This window comes from Pleurodeles waltl, chromosome 5, assembly GCF_031143425.1.
Source record: "Pleurodeles waltl isolate 20211129_DDA chromosome 5, aPleWal1.hap1.20221129, whole genome shotgun sequence".
In the NCBI taxonomy this organism is placed as follows: domain Eukaryota; kingdom Metazoa; phylum Chordata; class Amphibia; order Caudata; family Salamandridae; genus Pleurodeles; species Pleurodeles waltl.
The window spans coordinates 1,289,501,121-1,289,526,255 of NC_090444.1; the positions used below are offsets into that span (position 1 = coordinate 1,289,501,121).

The 25,135-nt window shown below is 41.4% G+C and overlaps 1 protein-coding gene across 1 annotated transcript in view; it reads right to left on the bottom strand.

Annotated features, from left to right (window-relative positions):
- Positions 1-4,072: 4,072 nt before the first annotated feature.
- Positions 4,073-25,135, bottom strand: part of LOC138296418 (cystatin-like) — a 44,438-nt gene continuing 23,375 nt past the window's right edge. The window contains exons 2-3 of the mRNA XM_069235523.1: positions 10,850-10,963; positions 4,073-4,326 (exon numbers count right to left, since the gene is read on the bottom strand). Of these exons, the coding sequence (XP_069091624.1) occupies positions 4,246-4,326; positions 10,850-10,963 (195 nt within the window). The 3' untranslated portion in view covers positions 4,073-4,245. The remainder of the gene's footprint in view (positions 4,327-10,849; positions 10,964-25,135) is intronic.

Sequence of the window (25,135 nt, forward strand, 5' to 3'; positions counted from 1 at the left end):
CCGGATGTCTGCCATTTAAACTAACACTGCAGAATATAAAGCGGAGACAAAAATATGCGGATTCAAATCTGCATTCCTTCCACGTGCAAATTGCACAGCTCCATGAGGCACCCATCTTGCAGAGCACTTCACTTATCCGCTCTATTTCTAGACCACTGGAGGGAGTTTTTGCTTTGAACATAAAGGTCAACACTGCAGATTTCCTGCTATCAGTGACAAAGTTGTCTCCACTGCAGAGCTCAAAGGTACTTAAAATCGAAGACAATGAACGTAAACTGAATACCTTCATGTTTTCCAAAAAGCAGCATGCCATCCAAAATACATTTTCATTCCGGTATCCCTCTCATTAGGTCATGGTCTGCTCCTCCACCTCTGGCTGGTCCTTCTAGCTCCTTTCACAACACCTGACCTTCGCCTTCAGGAGAAGAAACTGTCCGCCCAATTGATGGACTGCCCCTAGAACTTTCAATCTTTTTCTACACCAACTTCCCTCGATATAGTTCATCCTTCTATCAACTACCAGTGACTAAAGCGCAGGCTTGCTTCTCCCTGGGGAGAAGAAATGGAGTTAAGAGTCAGAGCCTCATTCTTAGGAATTGTATAATGGGACCTCCTTTGCGTCGGTTCAGCATAGTGTGATTCTGGACAAATCAATTTATACAGCATGTGATCTTGTGTAATGTAACTGGAGCTCATGTAAAGTGCGCCAGTACCTTTGCATCATGTTCACGCTAAATAAAACTGCAACAAAAACAAACAAAAAACGCCTGCATTGTTCCACTATGACTAGTATGCAGGTGTCGGTGTAAAATTTAGAATAATCTTCAGTCTCTCTAGCAAACCTTTAGTACAATGTTTTCCAATGAAGCCTTTGCCCTGACAGGCACATCAAATCTCATTCAAACTTGCTTTTTGAATAAAAATAAAAAAAGGTGGTGTGAAAGAGGCGCAACAACTGTATTTTACAATTATAATCAGAGCCGCTAGAATTAGGTGCTTTGTGCAGTATAGTTATAGGTTTGCAACATTTACCGCAGAATCCATTTGCAGCATATTCTGCAGATTTTAACCAAAAAAAGTTTCTATCTCAAACAGTTCAAAAAGAAACGCCCATAGCAAAGGTTGACTGGTCACCTTTCTGTCATTACTGTATTAGGGTATTAAACTGGTACTAATGAGCTGCAACCAATCCCAGATAAAAAAAAAAAGACAAAATAATGAAGTAATTTTATTACAAAATTTGCAGCATTGTGCAGCATAATTTGCTTTTTTTTGCAGCGTAATTTACTCAACCCTCCTGCAAGACTCTCCCCGCCGCATAATTCCAGTAGCCCTAATTATAGTGAATGGGTATGTCTCAAGAGAATCCACAAGAAAACATCTATAGATAGGAATCAACCACAATTTTACTTGCACCCTCCTACTGTCATTCACACTTTCTCAAACTTTGTAAATAAATGATGTGACGATACTTCAGATTTAATCTTTATTGAATTATTGGCCTTTTGGTTTCGATATCCAGTCATGTCTTTTTCAGATTATGATTCCCTGATCACTGGCAGGAGACATTTTTCCTGCCTTTAAGCATGAGGTATGTAGTTCTATACATTATATTGCCCTGTAATAGTATCTACAGATCACTCCATACCATTGATGATGCGCCAAATTATATTTCCCTATGGGTAACATGCGGCTCCGTTGGACTGCTATATATGGATAAATGTGTTTTAGTCACATAAGTTATAAGGGTATTGTATGATATTGAGTGAGAAGATCAGAGTTGTGGTCTTAAAATGTGTTTTATGCTGCTCTGTGCATGAATTTTCAGCTAAAAGGAGTGAGGCACAGGATACTCACGTGTTAAGAGATGCATAGAAGTATGTAAGTGCATTGTCGCCTAAAAGAGCAGTGTTTAGGTGTCCGGCGTGTATGGCAGAGAATCCTCGGTGTTGCAACAATCATTAGCTGCATCTAGGTCTTAAAGCTGGGGAAAGTGACACAAAACGCAGTAATGGATATTACACGTCCAGCTATGGTATTCATGGTTAGGATTAGCCTTGGGTAGCAAATTAGCATTTTAAGAAAAATAGGGATTTAGTGCCACTTCCCAAGGCCTGAAAGCTTTAAAGGATATTAGAACACTGGAATGTCGAATGCTCCATTGAAGACAATTGAGTAGCTCCAGGCTTCTAATGGCTGGTTAAATCCCAAAGCTCCAACATTCCAATGTTTGTCTTTCACATCTGTAGCTGTGAACAAAGGCCTCAATGAGCCCGAGGGGAATTCAACCCCGTTGGGCTCCTTGAGGCCATTGTTTTTCTAATTAGAACATTCTGCCCTGATGGGACAGAATGTTCCAATAGCTTCATAGCCCGCCGTAGCTGGGCTATACTGGCCATTAAAGGCCCGCTCCTTTGTTAAAGGCCTCCACCTTCAGCTAAGGGCTTGAACGTAGGAGCGGACCTTTAATGGCCAGTATAGCATGCTACAGTGGGCTGTAGTCTTGTACATCATGGAACAATGTAGATTACCCTACACTCAGGTGGATACTGTGACCCAAACATAGGTAGTGTAAGGGAATAGTTCAATTCAGGTGAATCTGCAGTTTTATTACAGCAGAGTACATTTATGATAGTACTGATGTTCACACAGACATGGGCACGACAGGAATATATTAATTTCAAGTGGGTCTTGATGTGCCCACCCAGGTGTAAGGTAGCTTGATCAGATCGGTGTAGATCTGTTGCACTGTTTATACAAACAAGGCCAGTTTAAGAACGCACACCAATTCACGTGAGCATCAAATGTATTAATATAGATACACATGACCTCAGCTACAGTCACATCTGGAGAGTTGTAAGGAGATTACATAACGTAATACATTTTATGCCACTAGTCCTATTTACACCAATGTGAGAATTCCTTTGAATTTGAGTTAGCCTAAAACTAGTTAAATACACATACATCTGAGGCTGAAGTAGATTTTAGCTCAGGGGGCTCGAAAGCAGATTAGCTATTGTGAGTCTAACACTATTGACTGCATTTTAATTTAAATAGGTCTTAAACAGATAAAATATTGAAATCAGCACCAAGGAACAACCTACACAGCAGTCCAAGAACACTTCAAAGTCAGATTGCTGTAACCAGTTGTCCTTTTGGCAGATTAGGTAGTCCAGTAGCACCTATGCATTACTTATATGTTATGCTAGTGGAGCAACAACATTTTTGATTGCTTTCAGTTCCAGTGTACCAAAGCGACATGACTGATACAGATGTTATATAGTATTCATGCATTCCACATATTTCCCATCAATCCCAATTCTAGTTCAGACTATAAATTGCTTTAGTTATTTTTCAGTGATAATTAGTTCCCGAGACAATAGGACCACTCCATGGAATTGGTCTGATTGCTGCCTTAGTTAACCCACCTGCTCTTGATAAGAAGAATACAAGTTGAATAGGTTATATTTTTCTCACCTTCATGTTGGAACTTAGAAGAATGTCTGTGCTTTTCCATAAAATAAGCACGAATTATAAAGACATTTTATTACCTGCTGGAGTTTTCAAAATATACAGAATTTTCTGGCAGTGTGACAAAGTGGTAAGTGGTCTGCCTGGATCTTATGAGAGAGGCCCCTCATTTTATTTTGCGGGGGAGATGGACATCTGGTTTCGTTACACCCCCTACCTGCAAGAGTTAAATAAAGGGCCAGGGAGTGTCTGGTAGGGAATACAGAGGCATCAGGTGGATTCTAGCCTTGGTATGCAGGGTGTCAATGTGTATTTGCACCTGCCGTGGGCCTCTCAGCAGAGCTTCGGGACAGCAGCAATCTTTCTCTTAGAAATTAAGCACTGCATGTAGTACGCTGGCTGCCTATGACAATCAAGTGCTAAAAAATACAAATATTATGTGGTATGTAAAAAAAAAAAAAAAAAAAAAAAAAAAGCATTAAGCATTACATTGACCACAAACAGCTGGAAATGACAATTACGTAAAAACAGATACTAGTTAGTGAGTCTTTAAGGGTATTTCAAAAAGGTGCATTACACACAGCTTGCACAAACAAAGCCATTTTGTTAACACTTTTTATTATGCTTAAAACAAGAGTCTCATTAAGGAGTTATTTGCAGAGAAATAAGTAATTTTGTAAAAACTAAAAATAAGTCAGGAAAAAGTATTGCTATTTTTTTTAATTATCATTGATGAAGCGTGTTTATTGCAGTGTGGCTCTGGAAAGAAGGCATCTACTCCTCACACTGGCGTTTCAGCAGTGTAGTCGTGCTTTTCCAAGGGATAGTGTAAATTTCAAAATTACACTTTACGGTCTGGTGAAGAAAACATGAAACATGGTTAGAATATGCAGTTTTATATTCTGTTTACTAGAAAATGAACACTACAACTAGATGTATACAGTAAAATATTAAACAAGTTTAACTATGCCAAATTATATTCACATTTGTAGTGCATTCGTTAACAGCTCATAGCCCAATCGGAAATTAAACATTCAAAAAGTCAACAGGCTTGGCATGGTCATTGAGGTAGTACTCTGTAATCCACAGAAGAAAACTCTGAATGACAAGAGAGACCAGTGGATGAAGAGAGCTGGATGGAAGTCCCTCCAAGTATGTATAACTCAGTATTGCAACATCTGATAGAATGAGTGTATAACACCAGGACCAGAAGTGGATGGGTGTAGGGGTAAGGCAATTGTGAGGAGCCATGTCAGGTTTCAAATTACCTCATGAATATTACAAATTCTGAAGTAGGTCAGATGACCCATTGTGATTTGATGATCACTAATTTCTTAAACATAATCCTGGCAAGTCAGAGATATTGCTGACTACTTTGGAGTAGTGAACACCTATATATACATATATAGGTCCTAAATCACTAGAGTAATGATCCACCTCTTCTCAAGTCAAGAACTTTGTTATCCTTGTGGATGGCGCCCTTTCCACTCACTCTTAGATCTCAGCAGTTACCAAGTGCTCCTTCCTTCAGATTTGGGAGGTCATCATATCAAATGCACTGTCTGCCTGTCCATGCTGTCACTCAAACGAGATGCTTCGTGCCTCAATAGGGCCACAAAACTACTGAAGGATCCTATCAAGTAGCAACTTTAAGCATGTCTTATGTAAAATTGATTGCCTCCCTATAAAGAATCACGCTTTAAATCACTTTTAATATTCTTCTGGCCTGTCAATGCAACAAGGACTTAGCAGTGATAACGGAAGTAGTGTTTCATTGAAGAGGAGGGGTTCAAGGAGCTAAATATCAGCACAAGACTAAATCAGTAAGGATCCTTACAATGCGGACAGTAAAAAGCAGAACAACAAACAAGTGTAAAGCCAAGTCTCAAGCAGTGTGCTGAAATGTAAGTGGGTAGTTGAAACCCTAAAAGGCATGAGTTCACTGTTCATTAATAAGGCAACCAACATGGAGGAGGCGTAGACCCCTTTCTGCTGCTACAGGGACCACAAGTGGTCTTTGGCAAGATTCATGAAGTTAAGTTATTTTCTCAAATGCCGTCCTACTCACCAGCTGATATGTACCACATGTCTCCCTACTTAAGACTCCGTTATGCTAGGCCGGAGCAAGTGGCATAGCTGCCTGCATCCTGGCGGTAAAACCTCTGGATTCACATATCACTATCTCTAAGTGACGAGCTTAGCCATCTTAAGGTTGGGACAACCTTAAATTAATGGCAATTTATGTTTAGGTTTAATAACCGGACTGCCTGCCCTGTTCTGTATTTAAGATACCATGAAACCCCCAAGGGTGTAAAAACACTGTACACACAGTTTACATACAACATGTATTTTGTGGCCCTCCACAATTGTACTGCTATTCTTGCTCCATCCCAGCAATAATTATTATTATTTTTTTTTTTTAAACAGTTGAGGCAGTTGGTACTTATGTAGGGAAAAAAAGAAATCGGTGATGATTTATTCTGTTATTATTTTGTCCCAGTGGCTGATCTACAAAAGTAATATACCGGATCATCTGACAGACTTGTCTGGTCACATGGATAGTCAGTGTCTGTTTGTTGTCCAAAAATACAGAATACCCAGGGCCATCAACTGAGCTGCAGCTTATAAAGATGTTTGATTGTGCACTGACCATGCATACATTTATAAGATAAAATCTAATAAATAAAATATGGGTATGAAATAAAGCTATTTAACAAAATATATTCTGAACTGATGCTTTAAGAGGTTGCATTTATTTACGATGGACAAATCCCTTCCATTTTGATGCATAGCACATATGTAAGGTTGTCTTATGTGCCTCTCGCAGGATTTGCATAAACTTCTCAGATACTTTAAAAAGTCGGTTGCCAAATTGCTGGAATCCTCTCCCTGAGGTCGAGGTGTCTGAGCTTACTCTGATGCTACAAGAGGAGTTCTGATCCGATGAGAAGTTTATCATGAGGGAGAACAGACATCTCCAGCAGCATTAAATACCATTGCTGCTTTGCCCACTTTGGCACCCTGAAGAGGAGAGTGATGGATGTTTGCCTCATTTTCCTGACTACATATTTTATGAGAGGTAGTGCAGGAAAAGCACAAGCAAATATTTTTAACCACCTCACTAAAACTGCACTGCCCATTAACTGTGGATGTTGAAACCTGCAGGTGAAGGCAGGGGTTGAGGCCCAATGGCAGGATGGACTGATCCTCACCTCATTCTATTTTTTATTCTTTACAATACCTAGTGTTTTGTCTACTTGGTCACCAAGGAGGACAGAATGTAAATACATTGCTCCAAACAGCCCCTAGGGGTAGACATTTGGGTTGCCTTCCGGGGATGGGAAGATGGCCAATGCCAGGTAGGAGCAGCACCCAGCCCATACTTTTATACAAAATGGTTATCCATGTTGCCCTTTCTGAAAAGAGGCAGGCTCTTGCTATTGGCCATGCTGGGTTGTGCTGCCCTCCCCCTTGAAGCCATCCTTGGTGGCTTCCTGCTCAGAGCCTCCTTTTCTTGCCAATCCTTGAACAGTGATCCTCTAGAAATGTGTGGACATTTTGCAGCAGGACAAACATGACAAACCGTTGACACCGGTGTTAGCCCCACAGTAATTGCCATTTCTTTTTTAGGGTCGAGCCTGCGTCGCATGTGCTGGCGCATGCGTATCGCTTGAGAGAAACAGTAGTAGTTAGAAAAGGGCTCGGAGCCCCGCCCATGTCACATCAGTGTCTTTCATTCGTTCGTGGGCTTGCCTTTTAAAATCTGCTTGCTTTCACTAGTGGAAGGCATGCATATGTCATGCCTTTTCCGGTGGTTAGCCCTCCTCGAGCCCAGCAACCAAGTACTGAAAACATACGAGGCTCGCTGTTTTCCGTCCAGTTTGTGGAGTACTTCTTTTGCAGAGCGATCTCATTTGTTTAGCAACGCGATCGCCCTAGTTTTTTTTCCATTTATCGAGGCAAGAAAAGTCCGGTTGGGAGTTTACAACGGCTAATAGCTCAAACTCTGAGAAATACGAGACCTGTTGCATTGCAAATGCTTGTTGTTTTTATGGGATGGTGTCCCCCATTCCCCTACTGCCCCTTACCTCAGGCATTTCGTCACCCACAGTTGCAGTGCTGTTTAAGCTCTGCAGTGCAGGCAACGAAGAAATGCACATCTAACGCGGGCTAAATTCTGCATACTCTAGAGAGAGACCCGACTGGAAAGGGGAGAGTCTCCCCTTTCCAACATTACCTCTCTTAGCCAGATCGGTGCTCGGGGAGCTTCGACACCTGGCTTGCCCTTTGCTACCCCAGGCACTGTCTTAGTGACCTCTGGCCTCAGAGGTGGCAAATTCAGTGGCAGGAACACAGGGACAGCTCGTCCTTATAGAAGCTGGTTGGGACTCCACTTTATTTGTTTTCTGTAAAGGTATTACACTAATAGTGAATAATAAAATATTATTCACTATTAGTGTAATACAAATTGAGTCAAATTACCTGGAATATGCCCTTTAATAGCAGCTGAGGTAAGTAAAGAATACTTTTAAATGTATGTTGTGTGGGTGCTTGCGGGTGAGAGTGTGTTTATGTGAGAGACTAAGTGTGAATTTATGTGTATGTAGAAGTATATGTGTGTGCGCGTGCGTGTGAGAGAGAGAGAGAGAGAGAGAGAGAGAGAAAGTGGAGGTCAAAGGGCATGTGATGTCACTTCCGCTACCCATGGCACTTCGGTGAATTGATGTCCATGGCTGTAACACGGAGTGCCGACCAAACTGAAAACAGCCGGAGGCATTAAGCTCCTGCTGCTTTCAATTTCAATTATGTCAGCTCAGCTCCCATGGCATTGCTGCGCGTCGGTGAAGTTAAAAGAAAATGTATCTCGAGCTGCAAGAAAAACGCTTTCCATGCACCCCAAGTGGAGGCATGAAAACCGAATTCATCTGCTGCAAGTACCAGAGGGGTTTCTGCCCTTAGTGTGAAGATGTAACGTTCTCTTCAATTCAGAGCTAGTGTGGAGGATGTAAATGTCAGGTGGCCTGACTTAAGGCACCAAGACAAATAAAGCTACAAAGAGTTTAAAAACTCATTGTCACTGCTTACATTTTGCTATGCACCTCAGTGACCAAGGTATCAAAAAAATGTTATTCCATTTCATCGCACGTACATTATCAAGGTCACATGACATCACCAATAGCATATATACAGGGAGTGCAGAATTATTAGGCAAGTTGTATTTTTGAGGATTAATTTTATTATTGAACAACAACCATGTTCTCAATGAACCCAAAAAACTCATTAATATCAAAGCTGAATATTTTTGGAAGTAGTTTTTAGTTTGTTTTTAGTTTTAGCTATGTTAGGGGGATATCTGTGTGTGCAGGTGACTATTACTGTGCATAATTATTAGGCAACTTAACAAAAAAAAATATATACCCATTTCAATTATTTATTATTACCAGTGAAACCAATATAACATCTCAACATTCACAAATATACATTTCTGACATTCAAAAACAAAACAAAAACAAATCAGTGACCAATATAGCCACCTTTCTTTGCAAGGACACTCAAAAGCCTGCCATCCATGGATTCTGTCAGTGTTTTGATCTGTTCACCATCAACATTGCGTGCAGCAGCAACCACAGCCTCCCAGACACTGTTCAGAGAGGTGTACTGTTTTCCCTCCTTGTAAATCTCACATTTGATGATGGACCACAGGTTCTCAATGGGGTTCAGATCAGGTGAACAAGGAGGCCATGTCATTAGATTTCCTTCTTTTATACCCTTTCTTGCCAGCCACGCTGTGGAGTACTTGGACGCGTGTGATGGAGCATTGTCCTGCATGAAAATCATGTTTTTCTTGAAGGATGCAGACTTCTTCCTGTACCACTGCTTGAAGAAGGTGTCTTCCAGGAACTGGCAGTAGGACTGGGAGTTGAGCTTGACTCCATCCTCAACCCGAAAAGGCCCCACAAGCTCATCTTTGATGATACCAGCCCAAACCAGTACTCCACCTCCACCTCCACCTTGCTGGCGTCTGAGTCGGACTGGAGCTCTCTGCCCTTTACCAATCCAGCCACGGGCCCATCCATCTGGCCCATCAAGACTCACTCTCATTTCATCAGTCCATACAACCTTATAAAAATCAGTCTTGAGATATTTCTTGGCCCAGTCTTGACGTTTCAGCTTGTGTGTCTTGTTCAGTGGTGGTCGTCTTTCAGCCTTTCTTACCTTGGCCATGTCTCTGAGTATTGCACACCTTGTGCTTTTGGGCACTCCAGTGATGTTGCAGCTCTGAAATATGGCCAAACTGGTGGCAAGTGGCATCGTGGCAGCTGCACGCTTGACTTTTCTCAGTTCATGGGCAGTTATTTTGCGCCTTGGTTTTTCCACACGCTTCTTGCGACCCTGTTGACTATTTTGAATGAAACGCTTGATTGTTCGATGATCACGCTTCAGAAGCTTTGCAATTTTAAGAGTGCTGCATCCCTCTGCAAGATATCTCACTATTTTTGACTTTTCTGAGCCTGTCAAGTCCTTCTTTTGACCCATTTTGCCAAAGGAAAGGAAGTTACCTAATAATTATGCACACCTGATATAGGGTGTTGATGTCATTAGATCACACCCCTTCTCATTACAGAGATGCACATCACCTAATATGCTTAATTGGTAGTAGGCTTTCGAGCCTATACAGCTTGGAGTAAGACAACATGCATAAAGAGGATGATGTGGTCAAAATACTCATTTGCCTAATAATTCTGCACTCCCTGTATATATATATATATATATATATATATATATATATATATATACATACACATACATATATATATATACACACACATACATATAAATAAATATTACACAGAATCGTTTCAGTACCTTCCAATATGTGCTATTTAACCCTACCCTTTAATATAAGCCTAATGTATTAAAGTGCATATGAAGATATAGAGCAGAAGCTTGACAACTTTATTCCTTTTTTTATTTTTGGTAACGGTCTACAAATAGCTGAAGTTTGATGACAAATGAAACTTCAGACCGCATATCTATGTATCCAATGCATGTACAAAATAGCATCAAGGGGCTGTTTTTTTCAATCCCTAAAATGTTAAGAACTGAGGGCTTGACTAATTTATAATGGATCAACTTCCCCGTTGCTGCATTCGTCTATTTAATAGGCGTAACCAGAAATTGCATGATTCCAAATATTAATCATTTTACTGATCATAAAGATCTAATGGAAGTTGAAAATGACATCAGGCAAGATGGCAGAGTATATTTATATTTTCCAAAAATAGGCTACAGCTTTATCAGAAGGTAATTCTTATCTGAGAACAGCGGGTTTCTTCAATGCATTACCAAGGTATCAAAACAAAAGCATGCACAGTACCTTCAGCAACTCAGGTTCTTTGTGAAGCTCACAGTTTTCAACCACAACATACGAGTTGGTGCAGGTTGTCCGTGCCATATTAACTGTGATAAAGTATTTGAGCCCATTCACAACCTTGAAAAAAGGGAAACAAAAAACATCAATTACGATGACTTTTGTTGTGCCATTGACTTTATACATATCGTCTACTCTCCTCTGCGAGGTGGTTAGAAATGTTCACCCTGCCGGAAGGACAAATTCCATGTGTGCAGCATTGCTACTCACATCAAAACACGTTACACACAATCTTCGACATACTCGTTTAACCAGCAAGAAATCGAAGGAGTAGCAGCATGAATCGTATCTCAGACGACAGAAATGGGATTGGTTCGAGTGCTTTGCACACGTTAAGGTTTTTGAAGAAGGTAAAGCAAAGTTGCGTTTTCTGATTTCAAGGTGTATAAGGACCTCCAGGAGAAAGAATATCTGACCTAAATTGGCAATGGCTTGCACATGTTGAATACAGACACGGCACTTCAATTATATCTTTCCAATCAATGTAAAGTATATTTTTAAATTCTAAGGAGTTTCTACTGGCGAGACAAGAGAACAATCAACCTTTCACTACCTTGAAATACACCTCAATAGATGTATCTATCGAAACGAGCTAGTTATTGCAGGTGTTATGTGGATTCTGAGAAATGTGTTATCACACCATGTACTAATGCAATAAGAGTAGCACCCTCTACAATAACAAATGTGAGCTTATCCAGATAATAAAAGAAGGAGACAAAGAAAATTAGACAAGCAAGCAAAAACCGAGAAAGAAAACAGGATAAGGAGGGGGCAAGGAAGGAATTAAGGATAAGGTGCAGAATTTAAAAAAAAAACGCCGGGCCTGTTTTTGGTGTAGGGTAATGTTTACAGAGGGTTGATATTTTAGGTAAATGTCTAATTTTGATCTTAATAAATGAGAAGATTTGGTACTGAATTTACTGTTGTGTATAACGTTTTGCATGCTTCTGACAAATACCCACGGCCACTAGGAGTGATAGGAGATGTGGTTTTTAATTCAAGCGAGCAAGCTCTTTTCAACCTGTTGTAAGTATTCTGTGGCCTTTTAACCATGCCCATCACTTTCACTTGTTTATGGGCTTGCCTTTCAAAAATCCCTTCATGTCATTGGTAAAGGCTTTACATTTGTCCCCTGTGGGGCGGTTTTGTTACCGCCTTGCAAACTTACCCTGTTATATGGATTATTGCACGATTGCAGATATACTTCAGTGTGGGAGAACTATTTTTTCTTTTGTCGCTTCCCTTCATGCTCCATGGAGGCCATGGCGCTCACAGCGCAAACTCCATCGGAGGTATTGATGTGCTGGTCACATTGTTACCTAATCAGACTAATTTCTTTTGGATCTCCCCTTCACGTTCCATAGCTTTCACAAAAAGACTTGTAATTTATAAACGCTTTACGTAAAAAACATGTAAATCCTCGAAGTGGCTCTCCAGACGAAGCAGGAGAGACGATACTACAATATTCACTACACTCTGGAAACTCACCCCATAATGCTTTGCAAGGCATTACTTTTACAAACCACTTTTGCTCATAACTCAGCCTGTGGTGGTCCTGGGACAATGGTTCCACCACCAAAACAGTCACAACGTTCCCGGTCTACATCATCTCTGGGACCTCACACTAGGTTAGTGGGGACCCCAAAATAATAACCCCTCCCAATACAGTGTCTTTTTAAGCTCTCTCATGGCTGGAACTTTTGTCTTGCAACTGGGAGCAGTTTGTGATTTAAGGGCCCAGTTTGTAATAACATTGAAGTAGGCCTGTTACGCCTGAAACAATGTGTAATGCACTATGCCCTCCAAGGCCTAAATATATGGATACACTGCATTACTTTTCAGCCATTTTCTTTTCATGTGGTTATGCCCTCCAGGAGCTAACTGTATGATTACATGACCATGTTTCTTACAAATGTTATTTTTATTGTGGTGTCCTCTAGCATTATAATCTAGGCATTATAATCAACATAGAACAATATTCGGAGCAAGTAACTCGCCCCATAATGCTTTGCAAGGCATAACTCAGACTGGGGTGGTGCTAGGACAATGGAACAACCTTCAAAACATTCACCATGACATGCTCTGTTTACTTCATCTCTGGGCCCCACCTTCAAAACATTCACCATGACATTCTCTGTTTATGTCATCTCTGGGCCCCATACTTGGGCAACCTGAACAATATGTTTTACAAAGACTCAGAGACCTGATCCCTGTGTCCCACAAATTAAAAAATATTTAAGTGGGCAGGGTGACCACACCCAGACCCCAAAGGTCATATATGGTGGTCCCAAATGGACCCCCCACTGTCTGCCCATAACATGGACAACATGCTGTGGCATGGTCCCTACTGAAATGTGTGGTACTGAATGTAAGGTTTTTATAGTCACAAACAGGAGAATGTATAAAGGGTGGTAACAGATTATTTTAGTTACAGTATAAATCATTTGTTGATGATACCGTACTACTTTTAGGAATTGTGGTCTGTTCTAAGGTGATATTACCCTGTGCAAAAGCCTTCTGGTGGGATTTCATGAATCATGTTTGAGAGAAAAACAGTTTTCCTGTGATCTTGCCCATAGAGGTCATGGAATGTGCTCCAGAACCTAAAACAAGAGCATATTTTCTGTAAATTTACACTATCTTTCTCAACCATATCAGAATGAAGTCTCACATGTACTTCCAACAGGAGCAGCCTGTCAGTGGACTTCCTTGTGTTCTACTACAACTTCCCAGAGCGTTCTAAAGAGCAACTGGAGCACTAACATATTTACTTATGACAAATGTGTAGCAGACCTGAAGCCATCTTGATTGAATCAAACTGGTAAAACTTGAAACATTTCATTTAAAAAGGAACAGAATGAGGGAGTTCATTTTTTCATAGAAACTATGGTTAGAAAATTTAGGACACATTTTAAGACAGTTCTCAAATATCTTTCTAAGCTATTTCATTAAAACATTCTGACATGCAGACAGAGATGCACTTTTTACAACAGCAGCAGACTGCCAGTTAACTCCGTGGTAATCAGCAGCTTTACTACAATGCTCTAATAGCAACTAGAGTGCAAACATTCTGAATTTATTCAGAAAGTGTGGCACATCGGAAAGCCATCTTGATGGAATAAAAGTGGAAAATTGAAATCAGTTTCTACTGAGGACACTGCAGTAAATAAGGAAAGAAATCAGGGAGCATCATAACAAATAAGCCTCCGAAGATGGCCACAGGAGAAAACAAGAGGCCAAAAGTAGAATAAATATCAGTATAGCCCAATGACAGAAGTGAGAAAACACTTTGTTTTTTGTAATCCTATATAGTGCAGACTTGACCTGGTGGTATTGGAGTGCTTTACATGAGCATCAGTTACATTACACAAGGACACATTCATTTTAGTTTTAGGCATGGGGGAGGGAGTAAGTGATTTGCCCAGAAACACAGGATGTCGAAATGACGCCGAAACTCAAACCAGGGTGCCCAGTTGCAAAGTCTACAGCTCTGGCCGGAACGTCACATCCCCTCCCCTAAGTGTAATATAAAATCAAAGGAAAAAACGAAAAAATAAAAAGTAAAATACCAAACCTTTTAAAAGTGCTTTGGCGCTGAGAACTCAAAAACTATGTACTCATTTTAGTTTTTAGAGCACTAACCATAATTTCTAAAGGAAATGCTTTAGGTATTACAGTTTCAAATACATCAAGATGACATCGGGTGTGCCACACTTTTGTAATAAATATAGAATGTCAGCAATCTAGTTGTTCATTAGAATACTATGAGGAGGCAGAAGTCAGGGGTAAGGACTCGGATAAATGAGGGCAAGGATGAGGGTGCAGAGGGGACAAGTTGAGCACACTGGGCAGGCGGGTGGTGCAGTTGCAGCACAATGTACCATGGAGGGCAGGGGAAAGGAGGTAGAGACAACAAACCAACAATGCAGGACAGGAAAGAGAGGCTGTGGTAGTATAACAGACCACTGAGCGTATAAGAAAAAGGCAGTGGCAGTACAAGAATACATGCCAATAGATGTGATTCAGGCAGGAGACTCCCAATGTGTTCAAGCCCAACACAGCTTTATTTTATCTGTTTCCTGTCCAAAATCTCCTCTTTTTCCATGTACGTCAATGAGGAAAATCAATTCCCCAGGTTTCTTTTTTCAAAATCTCCCTCTAACCGAGTTCAAAATATGGGCAACTATGCTACATTGGATCACGCAGGGCAAGAGGAAAGGGGTAGAGGGATGGACTCTGATATCAGGGCGCAGGAGGGAGATGGGCAGGTGCACCTAACTGACCTGACAGGCGTTGGGGGTTGCAGCAGCACAATACACCACACAGGGGAAGCGGGATTGCAGTGCAGCACAACAGACCATTGAAAGTAATAATAGGAAGGGGACACGGCCATGCAGCACATGGACAACAGAGAGCGGAGGGTGAAGAGACAAAGGCAGCAAGGGAGCAAGCTGACCAGGCCAGACAGACAGGAGGGATAGTTGTAGCATAACGGACTATGAAAGTCAGGAGGGAGGGGTATGGGCACAACAACGGACCACACAAACCAGGAGGAAAGGGATGGAGGACAGCACATGGAAATACAGAGGGCAAGGGCAGCAAACAGGCCATGGAGGGCAGGCAGGATGGACACTGGAAGCACAACACACCATGGAAGACAACAGTGAGACTCTAATGGCATTCACAGACAATGGAGGGAAGGTGGGAGAGGGTTAGGAGCAGAAAGCTGATCACACAGGGCAGGGGAGAGGGGCTGTGGCAGCACAGAAGACCAGGCATAGCAGGCAAGTGGGTTAGTGGCAGCACAACGGCCAAGGTGGGAAAGAGGGAGGGGCAGAGTTATGCACAAAGGACGATGGAGGACAGGTGGGAGGAGTAGGGGTTCAACACAGACAAAAGAAGGCAGGGAAGGGGCTTCACAACAGACCATACAGGGCAGGCAGCAGGAGCAGTTGCAGCGCAATAGAGAATGGAGGGCAGGAGGGAGTGGCAGAAAAATGGACCATGGGACAGGATGGAGGGGATAGGAGCATAGAACGCAGACAGGCAGGGTAAAGGTGGCAAGGACAGGCAGCAGTCATTTGGCTGTGTTCAGTAGGCCGCAGAGGCAGTGACAGATCAGCAGAACACTCAGAGTAGATAGGATGGGCAGTGGCAAGTCCATGGTGGGCAAAAAGGAGGAAGCAGGAGCATGCACACAGACAATGGAGGGCTGGGGGAAGGAGGGTAGGAGCAGTAAGCTAAACACAGAGGCTAAGGAGGACAATAATGGCATATAGAATTGGGCAACAGAGGGCAGGAGTGGGCTGGAACATCAAGCTAAATGGAGGGCAGTGGCAGCACATGCAGGGCAGGAGGGAGGATGTCTGGTGCATGCACTCGGACAACAGAGGGTAGGGATGAGGCGGATGGGGCAGCATGCTAACAGTCAAGGGCAGGCGGGAAGAGCAATAGCGGAACAATGGTCACACAGGGCTGTATATGAGGGAGCAGGAGCATGGACCTGGACAATGAATAGCAAGGAGGAGGGGAGGCAGGAGCAGCAAGCTTGGGTTGGAGCAGCACAATGCCAGGCCTGAGTCCAACCCCCCACTCCCTTCCCCTCCCACCGTGCATTGAGATGGGCATCTTACTTAACATTTTTTTTTTTTTAAACGAGAAATTCACTGAGAAAATACAAAGGTTACAGGGATGTTATAGGTAGGAAATAGAATAAAACAAAAACCTTACAAATTCACCAAAAAAAAAAAAAAAAAGAAGGTTACAGGGGGGTTATAGTTAGGTTCAGATTTTACACACACAAAACCATAGAAATTCAGCTTCTACAGTTGAGTTATTTCATGTAACTATAATTTGTGACCTAAGAAAACTATAACTCGCACCCTTGCCATGCACTGCTAGTTATTCCATAAATTACATCACTCATGACATCTCCTATGACATCATTGATAATATCTCTAACATTTGAAGTAAAATTATTGATGAGAAAACTGTCCATGGTGAGGGCAACATGCCTCTCCACATGTTTAGCACTCCAGCCTGTACTTCTATGGGTGGACACCGCCATCTTGGTTTCACTCCACTTATTTATGTTTTTTAAATGGGGAATCCCTCAGTAACTACCACTACCCATCCTCTTCACCTTGTCCTTAGCTACACCAGTATCATCTTTGGTCTGTTGTACACACACACACAACCAATCACCACTACCCTTTCTCTTTCCCTGGTGCCCAGCTACACCCATGTTGTCTTTGCACCGGTTGTACACACGAAGCTTTTCATTCCCACTGTACAGTAGCACGTCACTCTTCTGCTTTGACTTGGTACAGCATTGCTAAGCTTTAGAATGATTGTTTAACCTTGCTGCTGCTGAATTTAACCTCTTTTTGAACTAAACAATGAAATATAAATCTTGTTCAAAGCTCTTTTTAAGAATGATTTTATAGTTAGTAGTTAAAATATTCTAAAATCACTGTTCTGCAAATAAAACGAAATGTACACTGTTGAAAAAAACTGCAATGGCACCACAGACTCAATCAGAACATAAATAGTGCTCCAAACTTTATGTGAAAGCTCAGCAATATACATTGGGTCAGAATCACAAAGGGGTCTACAGAGAAAGAATAAAAAGGGAGGAAACTGAACTAGAGTGGAAAAAAACACAAGCATTGGCAAAGCCAATAGGTTTGGGTCATGAAATCTATTGACTTTGCCAATAATTTTGTTTTATGGTGCATGTCTACAGTGAATGAACGTGACTACAAGGCGACCATCTTTGACCTGAATTTTTAGAAATAAGATGAATTGCACTCAAAGATGGCCACCATTAATCAGTCATTTCTGAATGGGATTTGCAAACAAAAAACAACTGAAAGACGCCAGTCAATCTTGCATGCACATGTGTACACATGGGCAACCATTTTGAAAGAAGCTCAAAGCCAATTAAATAAACTTCTCACTGCTAGTGGGGTGAGGAGACAAAACTTAACAAGGGGATGGGGCAAAGATGGGTCTGGGGGAAAGAGGACACTGAACTGGGGGCAGGAAAAGGGAGAGGGTCAATTAGAGAGAGAGAAGAAGGCATGGACAGAGAACAAGAAAGACAAAAAAAGTACCACAAATGCAATACAAAGTCTGATGTCAGCAGTACAAGGGTTTAGTAACCAACAAACGCCAAGTCTAAAATGGTCCTGGGTGGACAAGCACAAGGAGTTAAGCCACTGAATCAGGAGCAGGGAAGTAAGATACACAACAAAGCCATGCTATCATGAACAATGAGTCAAATCCCACTCTAAATATATATAATGTATTGGAAATAGTCGGTCTCCATACAGGTAGCTTAAGCTATCTTTATTTAAGACCCAAAAAGGTTTAGAGAGACATGGGTCCAGAAACTTAAATTCAAGATACTGAATTCAACACTCGTACATAGTAACAGCAAAAGTAAAGTGAGTGGTAACAAATTCATGCTAACCTTTAGGCCTCAGTCCCCAAAAGTTTTAGGTGTGTGTATGGTTAGCAACGGTGCTTGTCTGGTGAACTGATCTAGCACTCAGTTGTCTGATGAACCAAGTAGACAGGCAAAGGAATGCTTCTCTTTCAGCTGGCTACACACAAAACTGATGCCAACTTGGATTTAGAGACAGAAAAAGGAAGCTCTACAGAGGAACTTTAAGTTCACCACTAAAATAGCATAATCAGACCTGAAAATATGGGTTAGTCTGCATTAAAAACATCTAGTGTCTGGATTAGGCAATAAAAAATTGATGCCTAAGAAAGTTGACAATCACTCAAAGAATTTGTATTTACTTAAATCCCCCCCTCCAAAAGTACCTTCATGTAACTTCCTCTTGCTTAATCTTCTTTACCCCCTAAAATAATTTCAAAAACTAAATTCTTGGATACATGCAACTCTCTCAGCCCTCTTTCGGCCACATCAAAATTAAATGAAAATAGTTGGCATTCTCCATCCAAAACTATGTTCCACCTCACACTCTGAGGGACGATCTATCTGCTCTCAATAACAAAACAGAAAGGTGATACCATAGCGACAGAGCCACTGTAAACACAAAGAAAAGTCAACTGTCTGCCATGTTCTGCATTGAACAAGACGTCAGCATAAGAGAATCAATTGTAGTTACCCCTTTGTCCCCCTCGCTTACTTTCATTACTACATCAGGCAGTCATGCTTCCAGACACCACCAATCAGCATAACTTTTTCACCTTAAAAGGCCTGTTCCTTCCTTTTCACGTCCAGTTTGTCAAGTCTTTCTGGGTCAGACAACCCAGAATTTAGCCTTGCGTTGCATTGACTACGACTTCTGGAACATCCCCTGCACGGTGGGCAGCTGTATGCTTCAGTCCAGGTCCAGCAGAGAAGGGAGCAGCAGAGCACTCCTGTTAATGCTCCGACCAGCAACTTACTAGAGCATTTGAAGAGTGGGAAACAGTCACTTGTTAACTCCTTAGATTCTCACCCTGAAAGGTTAAGGATGCTTTTACATGAGGAAGAGCCCTATTTCTTCTGTAACTGGTCAATCTGGGGGAAAAAGGCAAAGTCTTTTGAAAATGAGAGAACATCAAAGAAAGTCAAGAGGTGGGATATCAGATTCCCAATCTCATTGGGATAATTCTTCAGGCCCTGACTCAGAGACCCCCTGAGCACCTCTTACACTGACAAATATGTGAGGAGGGAGAAGATTCCTCAGATACTGGTACATAAAAAGGGAGGATCTGGGTGTGATCCCATGCCTGTATCAGAAAATGCTGAGGGTCTCGCATAGGCAGAGTATGTGTTGTGTCTTCAAGACACTTGGTTTACAATTAGTGAGCTACAACCCGCCCATAGCTTACCATTGGTTAGTTTCAGCATTGCTCTCCTTTGCTTCCTTTCTATCTGCCAGAGCACGCATGCGCCATGTCGTCTCTTGAGTTTGTGCCACTCCTGGAGCATTGGCCAAGTACTTGTGGTCTTCCACTGCTCCCATTTTTAGAGCTATTTTTGTTTTTGTTTTCAAGCACTCCCTGTGAGTGCTTGTGTTTCCTAGCCCATCTGTTACTCTCCACCCCCTACCCGACCCAGTCCCTGTTTCATCTCTCTCGACCCCGCCCTCAGGTCTGTTTTCCTCTCCCCCATCTGCTCGTCCCAGTTTCATGCACGTGTCTCCGCCACACCTTGGCAAGTGGGAGATATTTCAGGGACAGCATATTGCATGAACACACAAGACATGTGCGAAATACAACCCAAATAAGGCTCAAACCCACAATCCCCCAGCTCTGGAGGCTGATGTCTTATCCATTTATGTAGTATGCATTCAACAAAATCGCATTCCATGCCTTTTGCAGATGGGGAGGGGGGTGAAGACAGTCTGTGTCTATAATGTTTAATAAGCTCCTTCTAAAAGTGTTTTGAGCGTTTCAAGCTGTGCTTTCTTGGCACAAGGTCTATGCATCTAAATACAAACAGTAAAAAAATATATCAAACCGGTCATAGCAGCTAGCTGCTTCCTGACTCGTAGCGACTAACCTGGTGCCCATTTTGAACAAGAGCAATTCTAGTTCCCACCACAGTTTTCCAATCATGGTGATTATTATAACTGCTATGATAAACTAGTGATTATTAAAGATGGGCATTACGCATAATGCAGCAAGCTCAATGAAACAGCAGTAAAAGTAAAACTGGAAGTGATCAGAATTGTCTTCATCATGTACGTCAAATACGAACATGTGCGATTAGTTCTTGGTTATAAACATTAAAATTAACCTTAAACATTAAGAACATTAAAAATAACCTTGCAGCACAAGTTGATCTAGGAAACTGCTTTGTTCCCGCAGTTGAACAGACCACCTTTTGGAACAGAAGGTTTACGAATTATATTACTTAGCAAATTAATCTGTGTTACATGCAAACTGCACAGAATACTCATCTATCTTTTTATGTCTGTGAACTGTAAATAAGACCACACCCTAAACATCCAGTTAGTTAGAAATGCCAGATGCGAGGAATCTTCTCCCCACAGCTGTGAGTTACTTTCACAAATTCCACGCCGCTGAATACAGGGCACAGGACATTGATGTATTCAAAATAAAATACTCATTTGTTATTTATGAAGAGTTATTTTCCTCGAGTACTCTTCCCATCTGGGAGCTGCCCAGGATCATCCTTAAAATAACATTGCATGTACTTCTGTTTTGTTCGCATTGATAGCCCTACTTCAAACTCAATAGGATTCCAGTGCCTCTGTACTAGATCACTTATCTTGGAATCAGTCTACATGGTTGTAATGTTATGTGAAAAAGATTTGGTCTTATTTACAAGAGCTGTCAAAATACGTTGTACCACAATCTCTTTTAAGAGTCCCAAACATGCCTATTGCTGAGTAGCCACAAAACTGGACAACATTAAAGTAAAGTAGCTAGTAAAGTAAACAGTGAGTTATTAGTCAATACAATAGTTTAATAGGCTTGAAGGTCACATATTTGAATCCCAATATGGTTAGCTCAACTTTTAGTACTTTGAATAACTTTTATAGCATTTTTAATATAACTTTTGGTCATGTTGCACAGCAACCGTGCTACTCTACAACATTGTTAAAAGACATTAGCAAAAGCAAATAGCTCTTGCATGGGCTTATTGGCTTTGCTGCCAATGCTTGTTCTGAAGTGTGAAAGGCTACCCTCAATCGAAATGCATATTCATAACAAGCATTGGAAATGCATGAAGGTCTGGTTTTGAAAGGTATGTTGCATTGTAATGTGAAGCATTACCAGTAAATATTATGGGAATGGATATGTATGGAAGCAAAGTACTGTAAAAAAATATTACTGTAGGTTAAATGTTAGGTGGCAGTGGTACTGTCAATCCAGACATAAAACTATGTAGGTTAATGCCCGACAACCATAAATTATAATTATCTAAGACACTTTTCTAGCATTTCAAAGTTATGTCTGTGCTCCTGAAAGATCGGGTGAGGCAGCTGGATAAATAAACAAAATGGCCACAGCTGTGTAGTGGGCAAGAATTATTTTGTTTAAACACACTACACAAAACATGTACTCCAGGGTCCCAACATTTGGGGGGAGTCAAAGACCTTATCTACTGATACTCACCTACCATAAGATAGCTGTGCTGTCAAGTCAGACCATACAAAGTACAAATATTTTACCAGAAAATGTATTCCTTAGAGAATTAGGAGGAGACTCTTCCTCTTAATGTTGATGCTATACTATCTCCCTTAATTGGCTGCACATAATTGAACCTGGAAAACTGAACCCCAGTTGATACAGTGGACAGGAAGGTGGATGGTGGTTTGAAGAAAAATAGTTTGCAGCCAATATTCTGGCCCTCCAAGCAGCAACTTATTTTGAACGTTACCCAAGAGGGTATGAATTGTTCTGATCTCCGTGTACAGGTGGAACAGATAGCTAAATTCTTGGCTGATGTATCAGACATTTTCAGCTCGGAGGCTATTGCTGGGGACCTAGCCTGAAGAAACTTAAGATAAGAAATTGTAAAACTGACTGCTCAGAGAAATGTACCTCATTGAAGATTCCTATTTGGGCCATCATGAAGCTTATGAGAAAGATTCTAAACCCTGATCTTCATGCCGTAAGAAATTTTAGCCGAAAAAAAGTCTTCAAAAGTTCCATACACTGTAAACCAGTCAAGCAATTCTAAGTAAAAATCATGATTATTGCTAATCTCCTTCTGATCCAGAAATGGTAGGGGGGAGGCGCATGGACTTGTATGATGTATGACAAAAACATTTCAGTCTGTTGGATTTTAATTACTATCATGACAAGCTATCAGATAGACTTTGGTTATTGGCCTTCAGACTCATGATTCAATCCTGCTCCCATTCCTAGTACCGAAGGCCTCAGGATATTCCAGGCCAGCACTGCATATAAAGAAAGTCAACTCGTACATAAAGACAAAGCACTTCAGGATAACCACATGACAGAATATAATTCCAATGATCTCCAACAGGAATTTTCTATCCACCTTCGTCTTGCAGGACTCATATCTATACATTCCAATTCATGCAAAGCATCAGATGTTTGTATACTTTGCCAGAGGAGATCTTTAGTTTCAGATCAGGGTCCTCCCCCTCAGACTGAAGTATGGTACAGGAGTTTTCACTTAGGTCCTGGCTCCTCTGGTGGTGCTGCTTCATCAGGCGAGGATGTTGTTTAAATCCCATCTAGAGAACTGGCTGATTAATTAATCTCTAAGGGTTCAAACGGGTTCTCATAGAGAATGAGTGTGGTCAGTACTAAATTAACATGAGTTTCTGTTATGTTAGCGTTTTTCGTAAAATCAACACAAAGATATGCCCCTTAAACATTACACACAGACATTGATGGGTTAAGTAGTCCCACTTGTCGGTCTTAAAATTAATTCAAAGATTTAAAAATAATGAGTAAACGAAGAAATTATGAAGAAAGCAACTAAATACAAAACAGTCTTTTTAGGTCGAACCTAGGCAGTACATGTACGGTCTTATCAAGACATGCTGTATTCAGTGTGTGGGATTACAGCCCACCCACAGGCTTGCTATTTCCTGGTTGCATTGTCACTCTTGTATTCTTTCTTCCGATTAGTTTATGGCATGCATTTGTCATGCCTCTTTTATTGTTTATCCCTCCCAGACAGCGGACTAAGTACAATATCACTCCACTAGTTACCATTATAGCATGTGTTTTTGGGACTTTTTTTGGGTTGAAAAGGAATGAATACGATCGGTCCTTCTTAGGGTTGAGCGCACGCAAGAGCTCTGGACCAAGTTGTAATCTCGCTGTGGGCTTCTAACCACGCCCATGTCATGCCCGTCACTTTCATTAGTTTATGGGCTTGCCTTTTAAAAACTGATTGATTCCATTTGTGAAAGGCATGCATAGGTCATTCCTTTTACACTGTTTAGCCCTCCTCAAGCGCACCAGTAAACTACTGAAAACATACAGGGTTCTGTGTTTTCAGCTGGTTTCTAGACTACTTTATCTTTTCATTTCATGCAAAGAGTGATCTCGCTGGGCAGAAGTCAAGCGCTTTACATGACATCCTCCCTGTTACATGGATAATTACACTTTTGCCAGTAACATAGATAATTGCACTTTTGCCAATAAATTTCACTGCGAGCGAACTTCTGTTTCCTTTTCTGTGTCTCCTTCAAGCTCATGGCGACCATTGGCTCGCATATGTGAAACTGTTTTACTTTTCATTATTATTTTATGTGGCAAGAAAATTAAGGTTAGGACTTTACATTGCTAATGGCTCTAATGCGAGCAAACGTGAGACCCATTGTATTGCAAATGCTTGTTTCTTTTGAAGTTGCATTCTTTTTTTCCTTTTGAAATTGCGTTATTGCCTTTTAGAAAAGTTTTTTGGGAATCAATTTTTTTGTGTGTTTACATCAGAACTGGAGCATGTTGGCATATTGTTCCGAAAATGAGTTTGAGTTGGCTGTTCGCAGTCCTCCATTGATTTTTTGTAAGGCACTTGGACATTAGTGTTTTGCCCAGAATCACAGGATGTTGAGCCGAAGTCGAGATTCAAACCCGGTTCTCCTTTACTGCCATCTGAAAAGCAGTGGGGCTTTCCTCTTCTTTTTAGATGTAGGTATTGGAGTGCTGTGCACGAGCCAGCTGCATTACAGACAGACATGCCTGCACCTGTGCTACACATATTTAAGCACTCACGTTATGCTGCTTTGAAAGTACATGCAACATTAAAATATTTGATCTAGTTTATGTTGTAAAACACTTGATTTAATGCAAATTTGTTCCAAAATTGGTCCCCTCATACAAGTAATATTTTGCTCAAAGTCAAATGTGTGCCACCTTGTTTTGGGGGCCCGGGCTGGACCTGTGTTTGCTCTCAGTCCGGCCCTGGTTTCCCCTGTAGGTGGGATACTCCCTCCTGGGATATTTCCACGTGCAGCGGGCACATTCTGAGAGGATTCCCAAATGCCCCTAATGGCCCCACCCCCCCCGTAAAAAAAAAAAAAAGAGCATTCCTGTACTCTAACCACGGACCAGCGATGCAAGGAGCGGGCCGATGCCATTAAATATTCCGCAATAAAACGGTGGGAGCGTGTTTTCATTATAGTGCTGTGTCGATTTTAAATCTTATTCGACCTATTGCCACACACGCTGCCAGTTACGATCACATGCAAAGGAGCTGGAACCATCATTTCCAGTAATAAGACATCAAACTACCCTAGTGCAAGTTGTAAA